Source organism: Scardinius erythrophthalmus, assembly GCF_964197995.2.
Source record: "Scardinius erythrophthalmus genome assembly, chromosome: 9".
In the NCBI taxonomy this organism is placed as follows: Eukaryota; Metazoa; Chordata; class Actinopteri; order Cypriniformes; family Leuciscidae; genus Scardinius; species Scardinius erythrophthalmus.
Window position 1 is genome coordinate 23,127,226 of NC_138229.1, and position 18,441 is coordinate 23,145,666.

An 18,441-nucleotide genomic window follows, 5' to 3' on the forward strand; every position below is an offset into this window, starting at 1 on the left:
GGATATCCGGCTTGGAAGTCAAAAAGGTTACTTTCAAAAAAGATAGCAGCAGCAAAACTTGTATTTTCATATTTCATGGCCAAATTTTACAAAAATTGCTGGGAAGATTTCCATTTATATGTTAGGTACAAATCTTTTTGAATAGATCTAAATTATACTTATACTATATTATACTTGGATATTAAATTATACAATGTCTCCAAGACCATCAATGGGGTGGCTAATGTTATCACGTTGACCTAGAATTCTAACAATGCAAGTACTTTAAAATGTAATTGACATGTAAAAATGTTACATATACATATACATACACACAACTTTAATTTCACTGGTTTTTCCAGGTTTCCCAAGACCATAAACCTGCAAACAGGTTTACATTATTTTTGCTGGAAGTTTCTGTAAAGGTGGGAAAGGACATACTTGTTGCAGTGGTGTTTCAGGTGTCTCTTATAACTATCTTCTTGAAGGAGGATGTCAGGATTACAGTCAGCAAGCCAGTCAGCCTGTGGCATGTGAGTTTGAGCAGCCTGCGGCTTCCCCTTCTTCCCTTTACGGCCCCGGGGCACAGGAGCAGACAGACCTGAAACCACAAAAATTGCATTTAACAGGTTAAGAAGAAGTAAATGCAAGAGAGCTCATCGAGGAAATAAATGCAATTCCATGGTTGTAGTGTCCTACCAGAGTGGTTGGTCAGTGTGCGGCTCTGGCCATCCTCTGTAGGGGTTATGAGGTCCCAAATGAAGCTCTTGATGTTCTCATCTCCACGGTAGTGGAGCAGGCAGTAGGCCAGGAGGGCTCGGCAGATGGTCTCTACATCTCGCTCCCTTAGCGGACGCTTAAAGCGTCCATGGGACAGGATGTCACCCCAGCGGCCCCAGCTATGCACAACAGAAGAGAATTTAGCCAGGGCTCAGTTCAAGCCTTTTTGAACTAGAGTTATGTATAATTTTGGAAAGAAGCACAAAAATGTCACTGACAAAGCTAGTTAAAACAATTCACAAAGTAAATTTTTACTGTCTGGGAAAAAAACCTCAGTGTCAAGACCATTTAAGAATAGTATTACTCTATGATTGTACCATTTCTCACAAACTGGAGAAGGTGGGACACCACCACTGTCTTGCTGGCATGGTGCATGACCATGGGGAGACCCAATGCCCTTGTTGTTTGATGGAGTACTCAAGCACTCTCTAAGCACAGGCCTAAAGGGCTTTTTTGGGAAGAGAGAGGGGGAAAGGTCTGCTCTGATTTCACAACCCTACACTGCTTATAAAAAAACTTCAGAAGAGACAAAGCTCTCAGACTTGATGGATCTAATTTGCCGTATAGCCCAGGGGTCTAGACGCGTCTGACTGAAAAGGGAAAAAAAAGATACTGGTCAGACATGGTGTGTGCAGCCAGCCATGATTAGTGCTGAGTGCACTGAGGCCTGGTGCTTAATTAACTGTGCGCGTTAGATAGCGCCGTGTCTGCCACTGCCCCGGGACAAGCAAGCGTGACAAACTCGGCCACTGCACTGGTGGGCTGTGAGCTACCAGATATTCTCATTCCAAATGGAAAACACAACGAGACAAGGGGAATTTGGATGACGATAAAACAAAGCTGGAAGCTGAATATCCCATCTCATGGCACTGGGATGGACTTCCTGCTAAAGCTGGTTTCTATGATGAGCTACGATTGAGGGAAATGGAAATCTATTAATGAGGGACATGGACTGAAAAAGTTAGATGCCTGCACTAATTTTAACTTGAATGTTTCTATGTAGGAAATTTTTCCCAGTGGGTGTTCTGTGTTGCCCTACAGAGTCATGTATAGTTGATTTTGAGCAAAAGGCATCTGCTAAATGGCAACTAATTATAATGAAAGCCTCCAGGGACTGTTTAAGTGCAAGATGTTGATATAGCACAATTGTGATCTCAGTAGATTTTCAGGGTAGCATAGTCAGAGTAAAAAGATGTTAAAACCAACAACAATGCTTAAATATGACAATTTCCAGACTGCACTCACCCATACACCAGAAGGTTCTTCTCCACTCTAAAGCACTCACTGCGGGGGTACCCCTGGGTTCGGTCCTGGGGCCTCCGAGGTTTCTGAATGGGCTTGTCTTCAGAGTCACTCTCAAGTTCTGAATACTCCATCAAATCATCCTCCTTCATAGAACTGTAGTGACGAGTCTGCTTCCGGACCCGAGGAGTGTCAATCACCAGATTATTCTGACAAGAGATATGATCTGGGGTAAGAGCACTCCCTCAAGTGTTTAAGACACCAGAAAAGGATTCTGTTTGTTCAGCACCATGATATAGGTGATTGCTAGATGGCAAGATGGAAGACCTCTAATCATGGACATATGCAGAAAATGTAATACGGCACTTTTTTTTAGACATAACATTTCTCTTTATGCAGTTTAAAGATGCTTAGCGCCTACAATTCTCCTGAGAGCAAAGAACAGTGGTAATTAAAGAAAATGCTTCCCATGGCCAAGTTTAAACAATTTTGCCTTTGCTCAATTACGGTTACATTCCACGCATTGTTAGCCTGGGGAAATCAGCCTTATTAATTATGCCAAGATAGCATATTTATGAGGAGTGACACGACCAAGTGCAGTGGAAACTACCCAGATTTGAATTCACACCATCTTCAGTTAATTGTCAAATAGGATTATGAACATGATACCTGTCAAAAGCTGCTAATTCATGACTCTAGCATTAACAAAACAATGAATAGTCAGCTATTAGTGCTCCACACATGATTACAAGAGAGAGTGTGCTACAGATTAATTCCTTTTTATGCAACATCTTCTGTGAGGCATTTCACAGTACAAGAGAGCTCCTTTCCTCCATTAATTTGCATCTTACCCTGCCATTGATCACATCCAGGTCCAGCTCTGCTTTCTTTGCCCATTTCTGCCAGAAATCTGGGTCCTCCAGAGAAATGTCGGTTCTGTTCCCAGAGGCCACAAAACTTGCCTGGTAGGGGAAAATAAATGAATGTAAATGGTGAGATCAGACACAATTACCCTATAGGCTGCACTATTTTAAGAGCAAGATGAAATGGGTAGTAAGCATATATAATTGTAATTACACAATAAAATTGATGGGTGGGTACTTTTTTATTAATATCATAAATACCTCAGCCATGGCAAAAAAGGAGAAAGATTTTAAATGTCATCACCTTAGCAAACGTTGAGCCTTTGCCTTCTGATTCAATGGTAATGGTCTGTGTGCGTCTCTGCAAAATCTGATCAATGTCTTCTTCACAGAACTTGGATCCCTCGTCCTCTTCATCCATTAGTGCTCCATAAGCTCCTTTACGTAGGAGGTCCTCTACCTCCTTTTTAGAGAGCTGCTGAACCTAAAAAGGAGAGAAAAAAGAATAACGAATAATCAACACAAAATACAGATCTCAATAAACTTACTGTTTTCATCTTGGGTATTTTATGGAATAGACTGATTTTCTTTTTTACCATCTACCTAAATTAGTCTCATCAGAATGTTTGATTAATGAACCATCTGGAATATTGTTTCAGTGAAACACCACAAGATGGTGGCGCTGTGTGCAGTTCATACCCCGTTGGCAGCATTCTCTCTCCCGCTCATGGACTGAAGCACCGCCTTGTCCAGTCCTAACTTCAGACTGGCCTTGTCAAACATTTCTCTTTCGTAGGAGTTTCTGGTGATTAGGCGGTAAATCTTCACAGCCTTGCTCTGTCCTATCCTGTGGCATCGAGCCTGTGCCTGAAGGCAACAGCACAAAACGGTCACACACACCACCTCTAAAGAGGTGCATAATGTAATAGTGCACTTCCAACTGAGTTACTAGTTGGAATGCAGCTTTAAGATTCTTTGTGTTATACACTGGCGTCCAATGAAAGTCCAGCACATTTTCACTTGCATACTATGCTTACCTGTAAGTCATTCTGAGGGTTCCAGTCGGAGTCAAATATAATGCATGTATCAGCTGCAGTTAAGTTAATACCCAAGCCTCCAGCCCTGGTACATAGCAGGAACACGAAACGGTCAGATTCTGGTCGTGAGAAGCGGTCAATAGCTGCCTGGCGTAGATTTCCTCGAACTCTGCCATCTATACGCTCATATGGATACCTAGATTACAGGAAATTGAGCATACATTAACAATACATTTTTTATTGGTTGATTGCATTTCTTACGTTTTTTTGACAAATGAGATTTCATATTAAATTAAAAAGTGTTTCTCTATCCATTTATTGGCAGTGGTGTGGGCTCAGACATCCTACCGTCTCTGGATGAGGTAGTCCTCCAGGATGTCCAGACAGCGCACCATCTGGGAAAAGATGAGCACACGGTGACCCCCAGCCTTCAGTTTGGGGAGCAGCTTGTCGATCAGCACCAGTTTTCCTGCAGCCTGGACCATGGCCTGGAGGTGGAACTCTGGGTAATCTAAGGGGTGACTCTCCCTGAACTCCTCCATTATCTTCTCCTCAGCTCCTACAGACAGAGAAAAGAATGAAATTTAAGTCTGGCTGACTGGAGAAATGGTTATACAGTTTAAAGTCCGCGTGAACCGGAAGTTGCAAACGACTTTTCTGCAGTGTTGTGACGTATTTCCCAGTGAAACGGAATATTGAACAGAGGGCAGGGTTTTACTCTAGCGCTCCTCCTCTCCATCTCTCGCTCATAGCAGACTAACGGTTTGAGAGGAGAGGTTAAGCGTTTCCCAAACCAAGCCATCAAACCTACGTCATCAGCCATTCCAGACCGGAAGTAACTTTTTAGACTTTGATTAAAGATTACAACGGCAAACAATTTTTTTCTGTGTATTAACTTGCACGGATTAATTTTTCACCACAAGACTAGTAATATGCGCTAACAAAGTAAATAGGGTCAATTTTGATTTCAGCTGGACTTTAAACAAACACCATTAGCAAATCAATAAAACAATTTTATTTTCACATGTAGAGTTTCACATCTGATATTGTTGCTCACCATTGATGAGGTAGGGGTGATTACAGCACTTTCTCAGCTCCATCATGGTGTTCAACAAGTTGGGAACACTGGATCCTCCTCCACCTCCGCTGCCACCTCCTCCACTCTTGGAAAGGAAGGCAAAGTTCTTCTCCAAGATGGCACGGTAGTATTTCTTCTGCACATTGGTCAGTTCCACTTCAATGATGGTCTCCTCTTTCGGTGCAAGATTCTTCTCTACATCCTCCTTCAGTCGGCGCAGCATCATGGGCTTCAGAATGCCCTGCAGCTTTTGAACCTGAAACAAGGAAATTACATCCATTAGAAAACATCCAGGCACCTCTGAAACGTTTCACACACCAAGTACAGTGGTTTAACAAGTGCTGATATTCCGTACCTGCTCTTCTGTTTTAAGATCTCCAAACTCCAGCATGAAGGTGGACTCTGAAGGAAACCTGTCTGGCTCCAGGAAATTAAGGAGACTGAAGAGCTCCTCCACTGTGTTTTGCAGTGGGGTCCCAGTCAGCAGGACTTTGTGTTCCTATGGAAGATAAGAGTCTTGTTAAGTGACAAACAAAAATGAACTCCTCCAAAGTCCTTTCACCATGTTAACTAATAAGGGTGCTCCAATCAGGGTTTCCGGGGCCGATTATGATCGCTGGAAGCAGTATTGGCCGATAATGATCACCAGTACAAATCACCTAAATAAATAATACTACATGATATATAAAAGGCTTCAAATAAACCCACTGGGGTTAGTTAGAAATTCTTAACAACAATGTATTTAAGAATAAAAAATTAAGCAATAAGAAAGTATCATGAATTAACAACTCTTTATTGGCAAGCAACATGTGCAACATATTCTATTCCCTCCCTTAAAGGTGATTAGGAACAACTTGGAGCTTAACAAATATAGCATTCCTGTGAAATAAATAATAAAAACAGAACAGTCCATCAACAGAAAGTTATCAAAAAAGTCAATCGACCGCATTGTCTTCACTGTATAAATTAAACCTGCTAAATCTACTAAAAAGCAGTGAGTGATTTTTCTGTTTTTTGATTAATATTAAAACAGATGGCAGTAGGTTTTTTGGGCTGCTGTCACTAAGACTTGACTAAGATCAAATGCGTTTTTCACAACTGTTTACAAGAATATATTAGCCAAGAGGGGAATTGACAATTTTGTCTGTATTTTGTCTGTATTTGTCTGTTTAAGCACAAAAGAAGCGAAAGAGAACTTGCTCTGTGCACTACAGATGTGTCTGCAAAGAAAACTTTTCACACAGTGCTCATGTACCGAAATAATTTCTCTTTTGTCTTTTAGATTTAAAATAGATTTTTTTTTTTTACATGTTGCATCGATCATCTTATCATTAGTAATTTGATCAATGTATTGATCCATATTGTATTGTTACACCCCTAATATTTACTGGTTTTCAGCACCATGGGAACCCTGCATCTGGTAAAAGTGAAAGTTATAGCTGTATTTACAGCAGGTTCTTTTCATAAAAAATATGTTTTTTTTTAGGTGGAAGTGGAAGCACTAACCATGTCCATCATCTTTAGGCCCTCAAGCAGCTTGCAGTTCCTGTTCTTGAGTCTATGAGCCTCATCAATGATCACACAGCGCCAAGGCACACTCCGTAGTTCGGGGCAGTCTGTCAGGATCATCTCAAATGTGGTGATGATTGCATGGAATTTGTAGGCTCCCTTTATTACACGACCCTGCAGGAAAAGAGATTTTGGTTGTTGAAGGGCTCTTGAATGCACAACCTTATGTATATAGTCCTGCAGAAATCTTGTGAAACATTAGCATCAATAACTTAAATCAGTGTTTCCCAACCTTTCAGTCACGGCACCCTTTGAAAATTAAAACAAAATTTGTGGCACCCTAAACTAATGTTATCACGATACTACTTTGATGCATTGAAATGTATTGATTTTCAATACTACATAGAAGAAACGCCTATTTTTAATATCTAATTTTTTTTGTCCATCAGTTGAAAGACTAGGAGTCAGTAATTCTTTCTGAAGAGATCACTTTACATGACGACATTTAATTAAGCCTTTTATTCATATATAAACATTGCTCAATTACCATTGCAAATCTCACCTAAATGTTTGCTCACTCAGTGTATTTGTGTTTTTATATTGGGATTATTTTGTTAAAATTGCACAAGATAGCTTTAATAATTTTTTTAAATATAATTTATAATGTAATAATTTCACAGTTAATCTCCAAATGAATGTAGAAACAACATAAACACAGTATATTTAAAATAATTGTTTAATGGCATCTTTTAATGAACGAAGGCCAGTATCACTGATACCAAATACTGCTGCTGATGTCAATGATTTTATTTTCAATTTTAAACATTATCACCATTCAACACTACAGTATAATTGAAATCTATCTTTTTTTTTTTAAACATTTATTAGGCTCCAAAAAATATAACAACTTTTAATTTAAGTGAACTTAAAACAATCCTCACATAAACCCATGATAAATGTCATTTACCTGCGCCCTTCCTACCTGTCTAACAGGTAGGAAATATACAGAAATCGAATAAAGTTATCAAACACTTTACAGTCTTCACTGCATAAATTAAATGAAATAGATTAATCCTTATTAAAGATACAAGTGTTCTTTAGTCAAGAGCAGCAAGTCATTTTCTGTTACCTGTGTTCTTTGATTCTGCTGTCACTGCTGCACATGTGGATCTCACACGGGTCCCATTTTCTCACATCTCTTTACGTTCATTTAAGACTTTAATTAATTGAAGACTGCTCTTATGAGGATACTCAAAACAGACATTTTGGCATAATTGTGTGTTATTATTCGTTCAAGCGCGAAAGAGAAGTTGATTCTGGCGCGCGTCTTTTTGTGCGTCCTGTGTGTGTGACAGGACATTCACAGGCAGCGCGTTCTCTTTTTGTCTTTTCACGCTTGCATGGTTTAAAAGCATTTGCATGTAGAAGAACATGATCATATAATGTAACGCTAACCAAAGGATGACAGAAAAAAACCGATGCTGCATTAAATGCGTTAAATATTTTTTAACGCGTTAAACTGAAAAACATTAAAATCGCATGCATTACCGTTGACAGCACGGACATAACTGATGTGTTTATATGAATACGCGGCAAGATGGACGTTGTGACAATATTTTCGTGTGATTTGACCGCAAGCGGAACAAGCCATGAAAAAGAGGCAGCTGTATGTGTACGCACTGGGAATGAAGCATGGGAATGAAATCATGCGCAACCCCCACAATTGAACGCCGAAAACGTACAATTTGCGTTTTTATTATAAATTTTTGTGCATCATTTGTTATTAGAGACTTCTGAGATTGATGGTACATAAATTGTTTTTTATACACATTTTAGCAATTTTAAAATGTTTGATGCAGTTTTTACATGGCATCCTGGATGGGAAACGCTGACTTAAATGATATAAAATGATCTATGCATATCAAATGACAAAAGAAGCATTATGTACCTGTGTGTCTCTGTAGTACATCTCATAAGCCTGAATAGTCTTTCGACTTGCCTGGCTACCATGATAGACCACTACGTTTAGCTCAGTCCATGTCCTGAACTCCCTCTCCCAGTTTGGAATGGTGGAAAGAGGAGCAATCACCAAGTAAGGACCATGGATTCCCTTCAGGTATATCTCATAGAGGAATGTGATGGACTGGATTGTTTTGCCAAGGCCCATTTCATCAGCTAAAATGCAGTTTCGTCTGAGAGCAGAAACAAAAAAAGTGAAAATTTTCATGCAGCGGCAGCAATTCATGACATCCCTGCATTTAAATAGCTTGAAAAATTCAGTCCATGTGTGAGTAAGCAGTGCAGTTGGACGGCTGGGTAATTGCATACATACGTGTTGTACCAGTTGAAGAGCAGCCAGTTGACTCCCTCCAGCTGGTATTCCCTGAGCGCATTGCCATTTTTATATTCTCTGGAACTCTCGGATTTCTGCCAGTCACTGGTAGGAGGTCGCTCCTGTTTCAAATAAAACAATTCCCGTTAGTGGTTTCCATGCAACCGCAAGAACGTGGCCCTCTCTCCTCACTAGCTCAGCACTCCAAAATAAAAATAAAGAGAGGGCAAGAGGACTGCCAGCTCTTACCACGCGCTTTGGCTCTGGCTCACGTGCCATCACTCTCTCGAACTCCTCAATCTTCCCTTGGTCAATGTCAGCTTTTAACTCCCACGTGCTGTCCTCGTAAGGCAAGGAGCACCACTTTACCAGGTACAAAGTTACAGGCTGCAGGAACACACATCAACACAACAGTTTTCCAAAAGAGGGTTCTCACATCTTTCTAAATTTTCTGGGGGTGGCTCTCGTAAGAGCTTTAATCAAGGTTATCCATGCTGTTTTGAAAGACAGATGGTTTAATTGAAGCGAATGGATGAGAGAGACAAGTCATACCTCTCCATTTTCATCTGTGCTTTCAGACACATCCAGAACTCTGTCCACCTCCACATAATCTGGGTTGAAGGGCTCATCATCCATCTGTCAATAAGAACGTGATTGATTGGTTAGTTGGAGCACTGAAGAATGGCGGTTTCATTGCTGCTTGAGCCACAACTACTATGAGACTTTAAATGAGAATCTACCAGGTGGAATAATTTCAAAGTTTTCTGATGTGGGTGGCATAAATCTCTCTGGGAAAACCCCACCTGGTTTTGATAGAGTGAAAAGCCCTTTCGAATGGTAGTGTGGAGTTGCACACCAGAAATGAAAGTCTCAGCATTCGTTTCAATGCAACTGCTTGAATTACTTTAACTTGTGAACCGAACTAAGCATGTGAAGGGAGATTGCGTGCAACTGAGATAAGGGCTTGAAGTGAGGCGTTTTATTGCCTTAGCATGCATGAGATTGTTCGAAAAGCCACTATAATACTACCACAATACACCACTGTTGCGCATACATACTGCCACCATTATCAGTGAGGGCCATAAAATGAGGGGGGGGGGGGGGTACAGAATGGGAAAAAAAAAAAAAAGACAAAATGGTGGATGGCAAGGAAAATGGAGGGCTGATGCTAACCTCACTAAGGAAGTTACTGAGGGCTTGCTTGGCCTTGAACCTCTTAACCTTCTGCTGGATTCTCTTATCCTTCTCCAGCTCTTCAATGTCTGCCCAACGACAATGCAGGTAGGAGCTGAAAAAACAAACAAACAAAAAAAAAACAAAAAGTCATGGGTGACCTATCATTTAAAAATTAACATGTCAGATAAACAAGACTGAGCATGTTTACGTTTATGTTTACAAATTGTGTTCCTAACATGTGACTTAACATGTGATGATCCATCTGCATGAGTAGTTTTATACATAGTTGAGAAAATCTTTAAACTAATTTTAATAGTTTTGTAGCTTGTATGCATTATTTGGCAAATGAATTCCATTAATGTTTAACTAATTATTCTCCAATTACCTTCATTATGCAAGAAAGTCACATTAGATGGAAGGCATGCTAGATCAGATACTTACAAGCCTTTGAATTTGACATAAAACTCCTCAACTTCCACCTCTTCACCAGATGACAACTGTGAAATAAGAAGCAGGAATATTTGGTGATCAACACATTTGTTTGTAAACCGTTTGGAGCCTTTAAATCACTAGTGTGCATAATTTCCACCCATCACAGTCACAAGTGTAACTCATTTCCTGTGACAAACAACTCTGTATTTTAGCATTGCTCTCAACTGTAATGCCCCAGGACAAAAGCAGTATGACAACAAAGACTGGGGGGGAGAGAGATAGAGCAGTCGTCGTCCTATTCTCTTTCTCCAGCTAGTAGTACGCTGTGTGGCTGAGTCATGAATCACTTCAGCTCTTCTACCACACACAGCCCCATTCACAGGGAGCTGACCCAGGGCCTGGCTTCCTGCCAAAACCACAACACTACGGCAGACGCCAAACCTACCATTTCCTCGGGCGGGAGCCCATTTGCAGCTGCGCTACTAAAAGCCATGCACGGCGTATTATTTTTGGCCAGGCTTTGTTTTGTGGAGCAGTTTCAAAGTAGTAACGTTGCACTCTGTCACAGCCTGCATCTAAGGGTCTGAGATTAAACACGCTGAGAGACAGTTTATTCTTACATGGCTTCATCTCAAAACCTCACACAGGCTTTGCTCTGAACCTGCAACGGCCTTTACTGGATTAATACTACAACTGTCAGGCCGAAAACAATATCAGCCCACTCAGGCATCTTCCTGACCATCACAGTCTGGGGCAAGATTTGAGACAGCTATTAGGTATAATCTGCCCTTATCCAGCAGACAGCAGCGGTTAAAGCTCATGTGAGAGGCTTTTGGTGGCTCAGCTCACCTCTTTCTTTCCAATGCGCATCCCCATAATCTTCTCCACCACAGGGCCCTCTGCATCTGGCAACTCCTACAGCACACACGGGAATGAAGGACACAGAGTCAGCGTGAGAACATCCATCATGCATAACAAACAGTGGGTTACATCAGCAGTTTTCCAACTCATGATACTGACCTGCTGCTCAGACGTTGTTGAAGGAGACTTTGGTCCTGGGGAATCATCTCCATCATCATCAGAAATTCTGAACTCCAGGTCCTCAGTATAGCGTTTCCTCTTTACCTGCCGGCTAGATCGCCTCTTCTGTAAATCACAAAAAAGTTACACAAATGACAAAAATAAAAAATAAAACCAAGTTTTTAATCTGATAAAGATTAGCAATAAACTGAATAAAAACAACTGTGACCATGTTTGTGTACAATGATGTGCTGTCACTTGTATTAAGTAGGATAAAGGTGCCATTTTATCAGCATTATCTTGTCAATCTTTAGGTATCGGTTTTAGTCTCAGAAAAACCCATATCGACTACTAGCAAAGGCGGCATTCAAACTTTTTTTTTATTTAGAGACAATAAGAACTTTATTATTTTTTATTAGCCAAATTGAAAACTTTAATGAAGTTTACCTGAACGCCATCATCTTCCTCCTCCTCAGGTGAATGTGGCGGTGTTTTCTCCACATCAGATGTGACTGAGGGCTCTCTCTTGCGCTTTGCCTCTTTCTTGGTGCTGTTACTGGACTCGAAGTCAGATTTTTTTGCACTGTGGGTGAACAGGGACGTTTGGTTAATATAACAGTCACACCAATAAACCACAGATTTGTCTGGGTCAAAGTCAAACCACCACGCTGAGAAGTTTTAGTAAAAAAATAAATAGCAACTGTTCATACCAGTCCCAGAACTTTAAGTTTAATGCTTTATATATAATTTTTTATATAAGCACCTTTAGCTTCAACAGTTCAATTAAATAGTAAATGGACAAATAAACATTTAAAAGTAGTTTCAATGAAGATGAGATGTACAATTGCAGAATAAACGACATGTATAATCGTAAAATAATTAGAAAATTGCAGTTTAGAGAAGTTTTATATGGAGTTTAACATCTCACACTGCTATTACAATGTCATGCGAACCTGTATGAGCAACTTTAATGCAAGAAATAAAAAGAAAATCTCAGGCTGTCCACAGTTCTTGTATTTTTCTCTTTAGTTCTTTTCATTTGTACCTTGCGTTCACACGGACATACCAGGTTAAAAAAAGGATAATGCTTTAAGGTCCTTTCCCTCCTAAGTTCAGTTTCAGACACAGAAAAGAGGGAATGAGAGAGGAAAGACAAGAACTAGTTAAATCCACTTCCAGTTTAGAGTTGTACTCTCTTCCCTGCCACATATTACACAATGCCCTAGAGGCTCTTGCGCTCTCTCGCTCTGGGGCCCCCTCTCTCTTTTCATTCGCACGCCAAGAGCAATCAAATCGCCCTGGTAACCGGTGGTCACGTGACCCGCACCTGTTCCTCTGGCTGGACGCCACTGGCTAAAGCCATCTGCTTGCCTCAGTTAGAGTCTCTCTCTCCAACACTCATTCAAGCACCTGCAGCCGCACCGCTCTGTGGCTTTGGGTTTCATACTGTCACTGCTCAGCAAACACAGCCAGAAATAAGGAGAAAAAAAAGGCACATACAAAAGGAAGAAAGAAAAAAGGGACAGGAGGGAAAAAAGCCACGAGGGCAGGAAGAACACTCAGTTTAGGGGGAGGGATGACAGACTTCCTTTCGATGGCTGACCTTTATGAACCATAAAAGGCAAAGAGCTGCTATAGGACATACACTGAAGATCCAGTTGAACGGGCCAGCGGGGTGGGCCATGGCGAGTGTAGTCTTTGAGATGAACGGGCAGAGAGAGAGGGGCTAATTGGCATTAGTAGGGGGAGGATGCAGGCCCTGCTGCAGGTTTATATGAGCTCTAGAGCTGACACTCAGGAGGAGGAGAGAGGGCCAGGGGGTTAATGGGACACCTGCCGTCGCCAGTGAGATGACTCATCTTCAGCTGGACCCCCGCACGGTGCTCTCTCTAACAGCAGCTGCTCTCACGCACACATAACTGTTTACCCTCAACAGCTCTTTTGCAGTGTCGCACAGGCGCAAACGTAAACACGTACATAAACAAGGAGATAAAAACGCAGAGAACGAACATGCTACGACAAGTTAACAACTGCAAATAAAAACGGGCATCTGTGTCCTTCAAAGCAAGCAAGCTAATTAGGAACCACCAGACAAAACAAGGTCACTTCAAAAAAAGGGGGGGGACAGGATCCAAACACGCCCTGTTAGCCTAGCAAGTTCAATCAATGGAGGTGGTGCAATTAAAATCACACTAAAATGTGCCTGAATTAGGGTAAGGGAAATGCCTGAGAGTGCCGGACTGTGAGGGAGAACGTGTGGAAAGAGGATGTGAGTGGGTGAGTTGAGATATGTGAGAGAAGGAACACAAACTGTGCAGTGGAATGAGAGGAAAGATAGGGAGGGCTAGAATGAGACTCGGCAGAAGGATTGCGAGTGTGTGATAATAGGTGGAAAAGGACAGTGTATGTATGCAAGAGCGTGTGAAAGTGTTAGGGGCCCAGTGGAGGAGCAACACAGGAAGAGAGTCGGGGGGAAGCAACAGTGTCGTGTCTTGTGCTCTCAGAGCAAGGTCACCCGTTGAATTCCGCAGCATCATTGAGATGGCTGGTTTTTTACTAAGAGTGCAACTGTGCACAAAACAAAACACTTTCTGCGTTACTCAGACTTGCGTTTTGTTGTACCTCTGCGAAAACAAAGCAACATACATCTTACGGTAGTTAAATTGCCAAGAGACCATTCAAGCTACTTTTTGAGCCTTCTTAAAAAAAAAGTTATTTCAACGTTGAGCGTCTTTCATGTGCATAGCGTGGGGGCAGGCTCTGTTTTAAATGTGGAAGGCTTTGATGGGAGTGGGTAACACCGGCGATGTGAGTCTTCACTCTTGCTTGTTTCCCCAGAGGCTGCGCATTTATCATTTGGCACACTTCTCTAATCCATTCACCGCACTGCCTCACTCGCTCGGTCTTTTGAGGCAGTGGCCTGTCTGATCACCAAAGCAGCAAATCCAAGAATTCACAGGAACTGAAAACTCCCAAGCTCTGGTGGGACAGGCCTGCCAGTATAAGAAGATAAAATAAACTGAAAGGACAAAGTTGGATGCTTGGTCCTTTTCTTCTGTTGTGCCATCCACCTCTCTGCACTTTGTCTTTGAGGTTCAGTCACAGAATTCAAGTTTTCTCCCCCACTGGAGCCTGGGGGGATGACAATGTGGAGCACTTGTTTCAGGACAAATAAGCAGGCAGGCTGACATAAAGGTGATGTAGTCAGACTCACGAGCAAACAGGCATGCTGGTCCCGCAAGCAAAGAGCTTTAAGTACACACATTGCAGCACTTCCTATGCAACCGCGACTGTTGTGGTTTTTGTATGCGAGCACACAGGATGTAGCTAAGATAATATGCGAAAGAAAAAAAAAAGAGACTCTGCTTTGACATGAAATGAAGAATCAAAGGGCCGACGGAACTGCCCACCCAGGTTAGGTGGTTATGCAGTTAGAAAAAAACCCCACCAACTAAAATGGGGGCTTTGCAGTAGTTGCTTGGGAACCTGCCAATAAATTGAAGGTGAGAGGTGTGTATTTGCAATGCAAAACAGTCTTCTCGTGGGGGGAAAGAGCCACATGCAATGCAGCAATGAGGAGGGATCTTTCTGAAGTGTTTGATGGCTGTGTGTGTATATATGGAAAACAAACCTGGGTACACAGACGCTCACATTTTACTCTGGGTGCGGCCTGAGAATTACTATTTATAGTTGTACTTTCTTTGTCAGATAAGAACACCAACAGATACAAGGCAAAGATTTTTAATGTCCAACTTAGTTTCCTGTACTCCACTTCCATGATCGAAACTAGCAACTAAACAAGGAAAACATTAAAAGAGCTGATAAGAAAGGCAACAAACAAATGGAGATGGGGGAAGGGAAATGAATGACATACTCTCATCAAATGTGAGATGTGCTATATGTAGCCCACTTTTTTAGAAATGGGGCCACAGTTTAAAAACTATCCACAGGGACTCGCCAATGCCACACATCCAGTACTGTAGCAGATTTGGTCAAATTCAGGCCGGCATGATTAATGAGACAGCATTGTGGACTAACTAGCATTAGGTGCCATTTTGAATGGAGACATTCCCCCTCCCCTTTTCCTTTTTTACAAACACACACACTTTCCTCCCTCCTCCCCCTTCAGATGACCTACTGATCTGGCACTCTGCTGCAGATGCACTTGCTTTGGCCCAGCCCTTTTCCTCTGGATGAAAGGGACGTGGCGGTGGAGTGACGGGCTTTGGATAGGCGAGGGGAGGAGGTGGTTAAGGGGGAAGGCTGACACATTCCTCAGTCGGATCATGTTACTACCTCAGCCAGAGAGAAAAAAATGGCCATATAACCTTGCTGCTCTGCATATTCAGGATGGATGCATTTTCTTTTCTTTCTTTTTTGAGGGGGATGGAAAGGGGGGGTGTCAAAAGAAAAAGAAAAGAATGTGGCATCATTTAAAATGTGATGAGCACCATGATTGTTAACTGTATCCAGAAGAGACAGATATATATGGTGGATATACATGATAATATGATGTTTTAGGCAGTGGTTATTAACATATATAACAAACTCTTGACAGAACAAATGACCAGCAAAGATGATAGTAACCCTTCACAGACCTCCGAATGAAGTTCAGGTACCTAAGGAGGGTTTGTCAGAAAGGCGTCAAGTTTGTGGTTTAGCGCATGTAGTTCAAAGCAAAAAAGCTCAAGTCTTTTAATCTATAGACAATATCAAGTTCCTTGTGTCTCAAAAGTGTAATAAAACAGAACACCCCTGACACTTCTGAACTGACTAAACTCTGATATAGCAATATCAGCTTGTAATAGTCCTAGAAAACAAATCATAGTAAACATATCTACAGTTCAATGAACCAGATGATCACATGAGGCTTTTCAATTTAAAACCTGTAGTTAAAAAAAAAAAAAAAAAAAAAAAAAAAAAAAAATTATAAAGGCAAGGTGAACGCTACAGGAAACTCAAATTTCACATACCTGGGCTTTTTGGAGCTTTTAGGCTTCGGGGTGGCAGTCTTCACTTTTTTCTCCTTCGGTTCCTTGGGTTCTTTGGGTGTCTTGGGAGTCTTCGGGGTTTTGGGAGTCTTGGGCTCTTTCGGTTCCTTGGGCTCCTTCTCCTTTGGCTTCTTTTTGCTCTTCTTTTCAATGGCAGACTGTTCCACGTGAGTCATAAGACTGTCTCCCTTGTTAATCAGAGCAGCTGCCTCTCCACCAGCCTCACCACTGATGTCGTTACCCTCCTGGCCGTCACTTACCTTGGCCTTCTTCTTTTTCTTCTTTTTTGGCTTGAGCTCGCTCTCCGTCTGCTGTATGTCACAGCTGGCTGGTTGGAGGTTTAGGCCCGAGACAGGTGCCTTACTGGATGTGATCTCCAGGGAAGGGTCTGATGGAGAATGCTGTTTACAGGGGAGAAAAGCAGGGAGATCTGTTAGTACTAAGAATGAAGAAATATAAATCAAGGCAGAACAAAGAATTTGTGTGTGTGTGTGTGCGCATGCGTATGTATGAACTATACAGTAATCAACATTTGAAGTGGATCAAAACCTTTCAAAGTTATACATGTGGTGGCCGACAGACACATCCTTTTTTTGCCCTCTTTTTTTTTAAAAAAGCTGTGATTTTACCACTGGATTTCATAGCTTTGTAAGATAAAATCCTTCTTTGCTAGACCTGATAATTATTTTGGTATATAATCATATTAATATCAAAAAGTAGAATAAAAAAGTAGCATTAAAAAGTTGACTAATAGTCTAATTTTCTACCATATAGCCTACAATTAAATAAAATTAACAGCTAGCTAACAACAACGTGCTTTGCACTTTTTTCTGTTTTCACCTCACTCCAGTCTAAACTAGGCTAAATAATTTTTTTTTAGGTAATTTCTACACATTGTCATATATAACCTGAAAATACTGTAGTTCATTAAGGTTAAATCTTGCTAACCACTCTTACTAAAAAAAAAAGAAATGGGGTAAGCACACTTACATTATCATTTTAAGAGGTGTTCTGAGTAAATTATTTGTTTGTAACACTTTACGATATGGTTTGATTTGTTAACAATAGTTAATTAAGCGTTAAGGGTCGGGGAGCAGCTGGTCCGTACGGATAATGAATCACGGATCAACTAAGATACCTATTCTTGACATCACACATCCTGCGCACATCACGTTATCGATGCTAAAACGATACATCGTGCAGCCCTAATACTATTAACCGTAAATAAGCTTCTCTCTAGAGTTTTTTTTTATAGCTAACTAACACATCGTGAACATCGGATGACTTTCCTGAGGTAGATGCAACATTAAGTGACATTGTCCAAAAGCTGTTTAATTGACATATTTCTGTGGTTGAAACACAGATTGAGTGATTACATGAGACAGATTTATGCAAAAAATTGTACTGTATCTTTCAACATACCTTCTGATATTCATGTATGTTTTTCTAGATATAATTCGTATTAAAGTGGAAGAAGACACTCAACTCCAGGCTGCCGTTTGAACTGAAGCGCTACAGCGATCCGTCACGTCACATTTAAGAGCGTCAAAACGGCATTCATAGTTTGAATTTCGTGATAAAATGGGACAGAATTTGAAAGATGACACTTTTTAGAAGAAATAAAGCACAGAGCTATTTGCGATTATTGGATGAGAGGCGTGGTACAAACAATGTTTAGAATAGGGAAAAACTGCAGGCCTGGCAACTCCCTAGCTTGAACTATAAAATATTATATGATAAAACATTGTATTAAGATAAAAATCTGAGACAATTTCTTAATTTTTATCAGAAGGATAAATTTAAAATGATTTATCACGCTAAATCATTAAAAGGAGAGTCCATGTCTTTAATATTAAATATGAGCCTCTTATGCTTCCACTTCATGATTGAACATGAAGACAATAAACACACGACTGTGACAATATGATTTTTCTGTGTTCTTCAAGGCTTCTCTGATATTTTCATAAGAATGAAGTATTTTAATGCAATGCTAATCAACATA

The 18,441-nt window shown here is 40.9% G+C and overlaps 1 protein-coding gene across 2 annotated transcripts in view; it reads right to left on the reverse strand.

Annotated features, from left to right (window-relative positions):
• Positions 1–18,441, reverse strand: part of chd7 (chromodomain helicase DNA binding protein 7) — a 68,763-nt gene that overhangs the window by 13,039 nt on the left and 37,283 nt on the right. For both annotated transcript variants that reach the window (XM_081375277.1, XM_081375278.1), the window contains exons 3-23: positions 16,422–16,840; positions 11,896–12,031; positions 11,449–11,574; positions 11,278–11,343; positions 10,438–10,493; positions 9,994–10,108; positions 9,373–9,456; positions 9,070–9,207; positions 8,821–8,942; positions 8,437–8,680; positions 6,486–6,662; positions 5,335–5,478; positions 4,959–5,235; positions 4,250–4,460; positions 3,902–4,097; positions 3,564–3,731; positions 3,169–3,348; positions 2,853–2,963; positions 2,005–2,210; positions 679–878; positions 421–580 (exon numbers count right to left, since the gene is read on the reverse strand). In XM_081375277.1, coding sequence (XP_081231403.1) covers positions 421–580; positions 679–878; positions 2,005–2,210; positions 2,853–2,963; positions 3,169–3,348; positions 3,564–3,731; positions 3,902–4,097; positions 4,250–4,460; positions 4,959–5,235; positions 5,335–5,478; positions 6,486–6,662; positions 8,437–8,680; positions 8,821–8,942; positions 9,070–9,207; positions 9,373–9,456; positions 9,994–10,108; positions 10,438–10,493; positions 11,278–11,343; positions 11,449–11,574; positions 11,896–12,031; positions 16,422–16,840 — 3,536 coding nt within the window. The remainder of the gene's footprint in view (positions 1–420; positions 581–678; positions 879–2,004; positions 2,211–2,852; positions 2,964–3,168; positions 3,349–3,563; positions 3,732–3,901; positions 4,098–4,249; positions 4,461–4,958; positions 5,236–5,334; positions 5,479–6,485; positions 6,663–8,436; positions 8,681–8,820; positions 8,943–9,069; positions 9,208–9,372; positions 9,457–9,993; positions 10,109–10,437; positions 10,494–11,277; positions 11,344–11,448; positions 11,575–11,895; positions 12,032–16,421; positions 16,841–18,441) is intronic.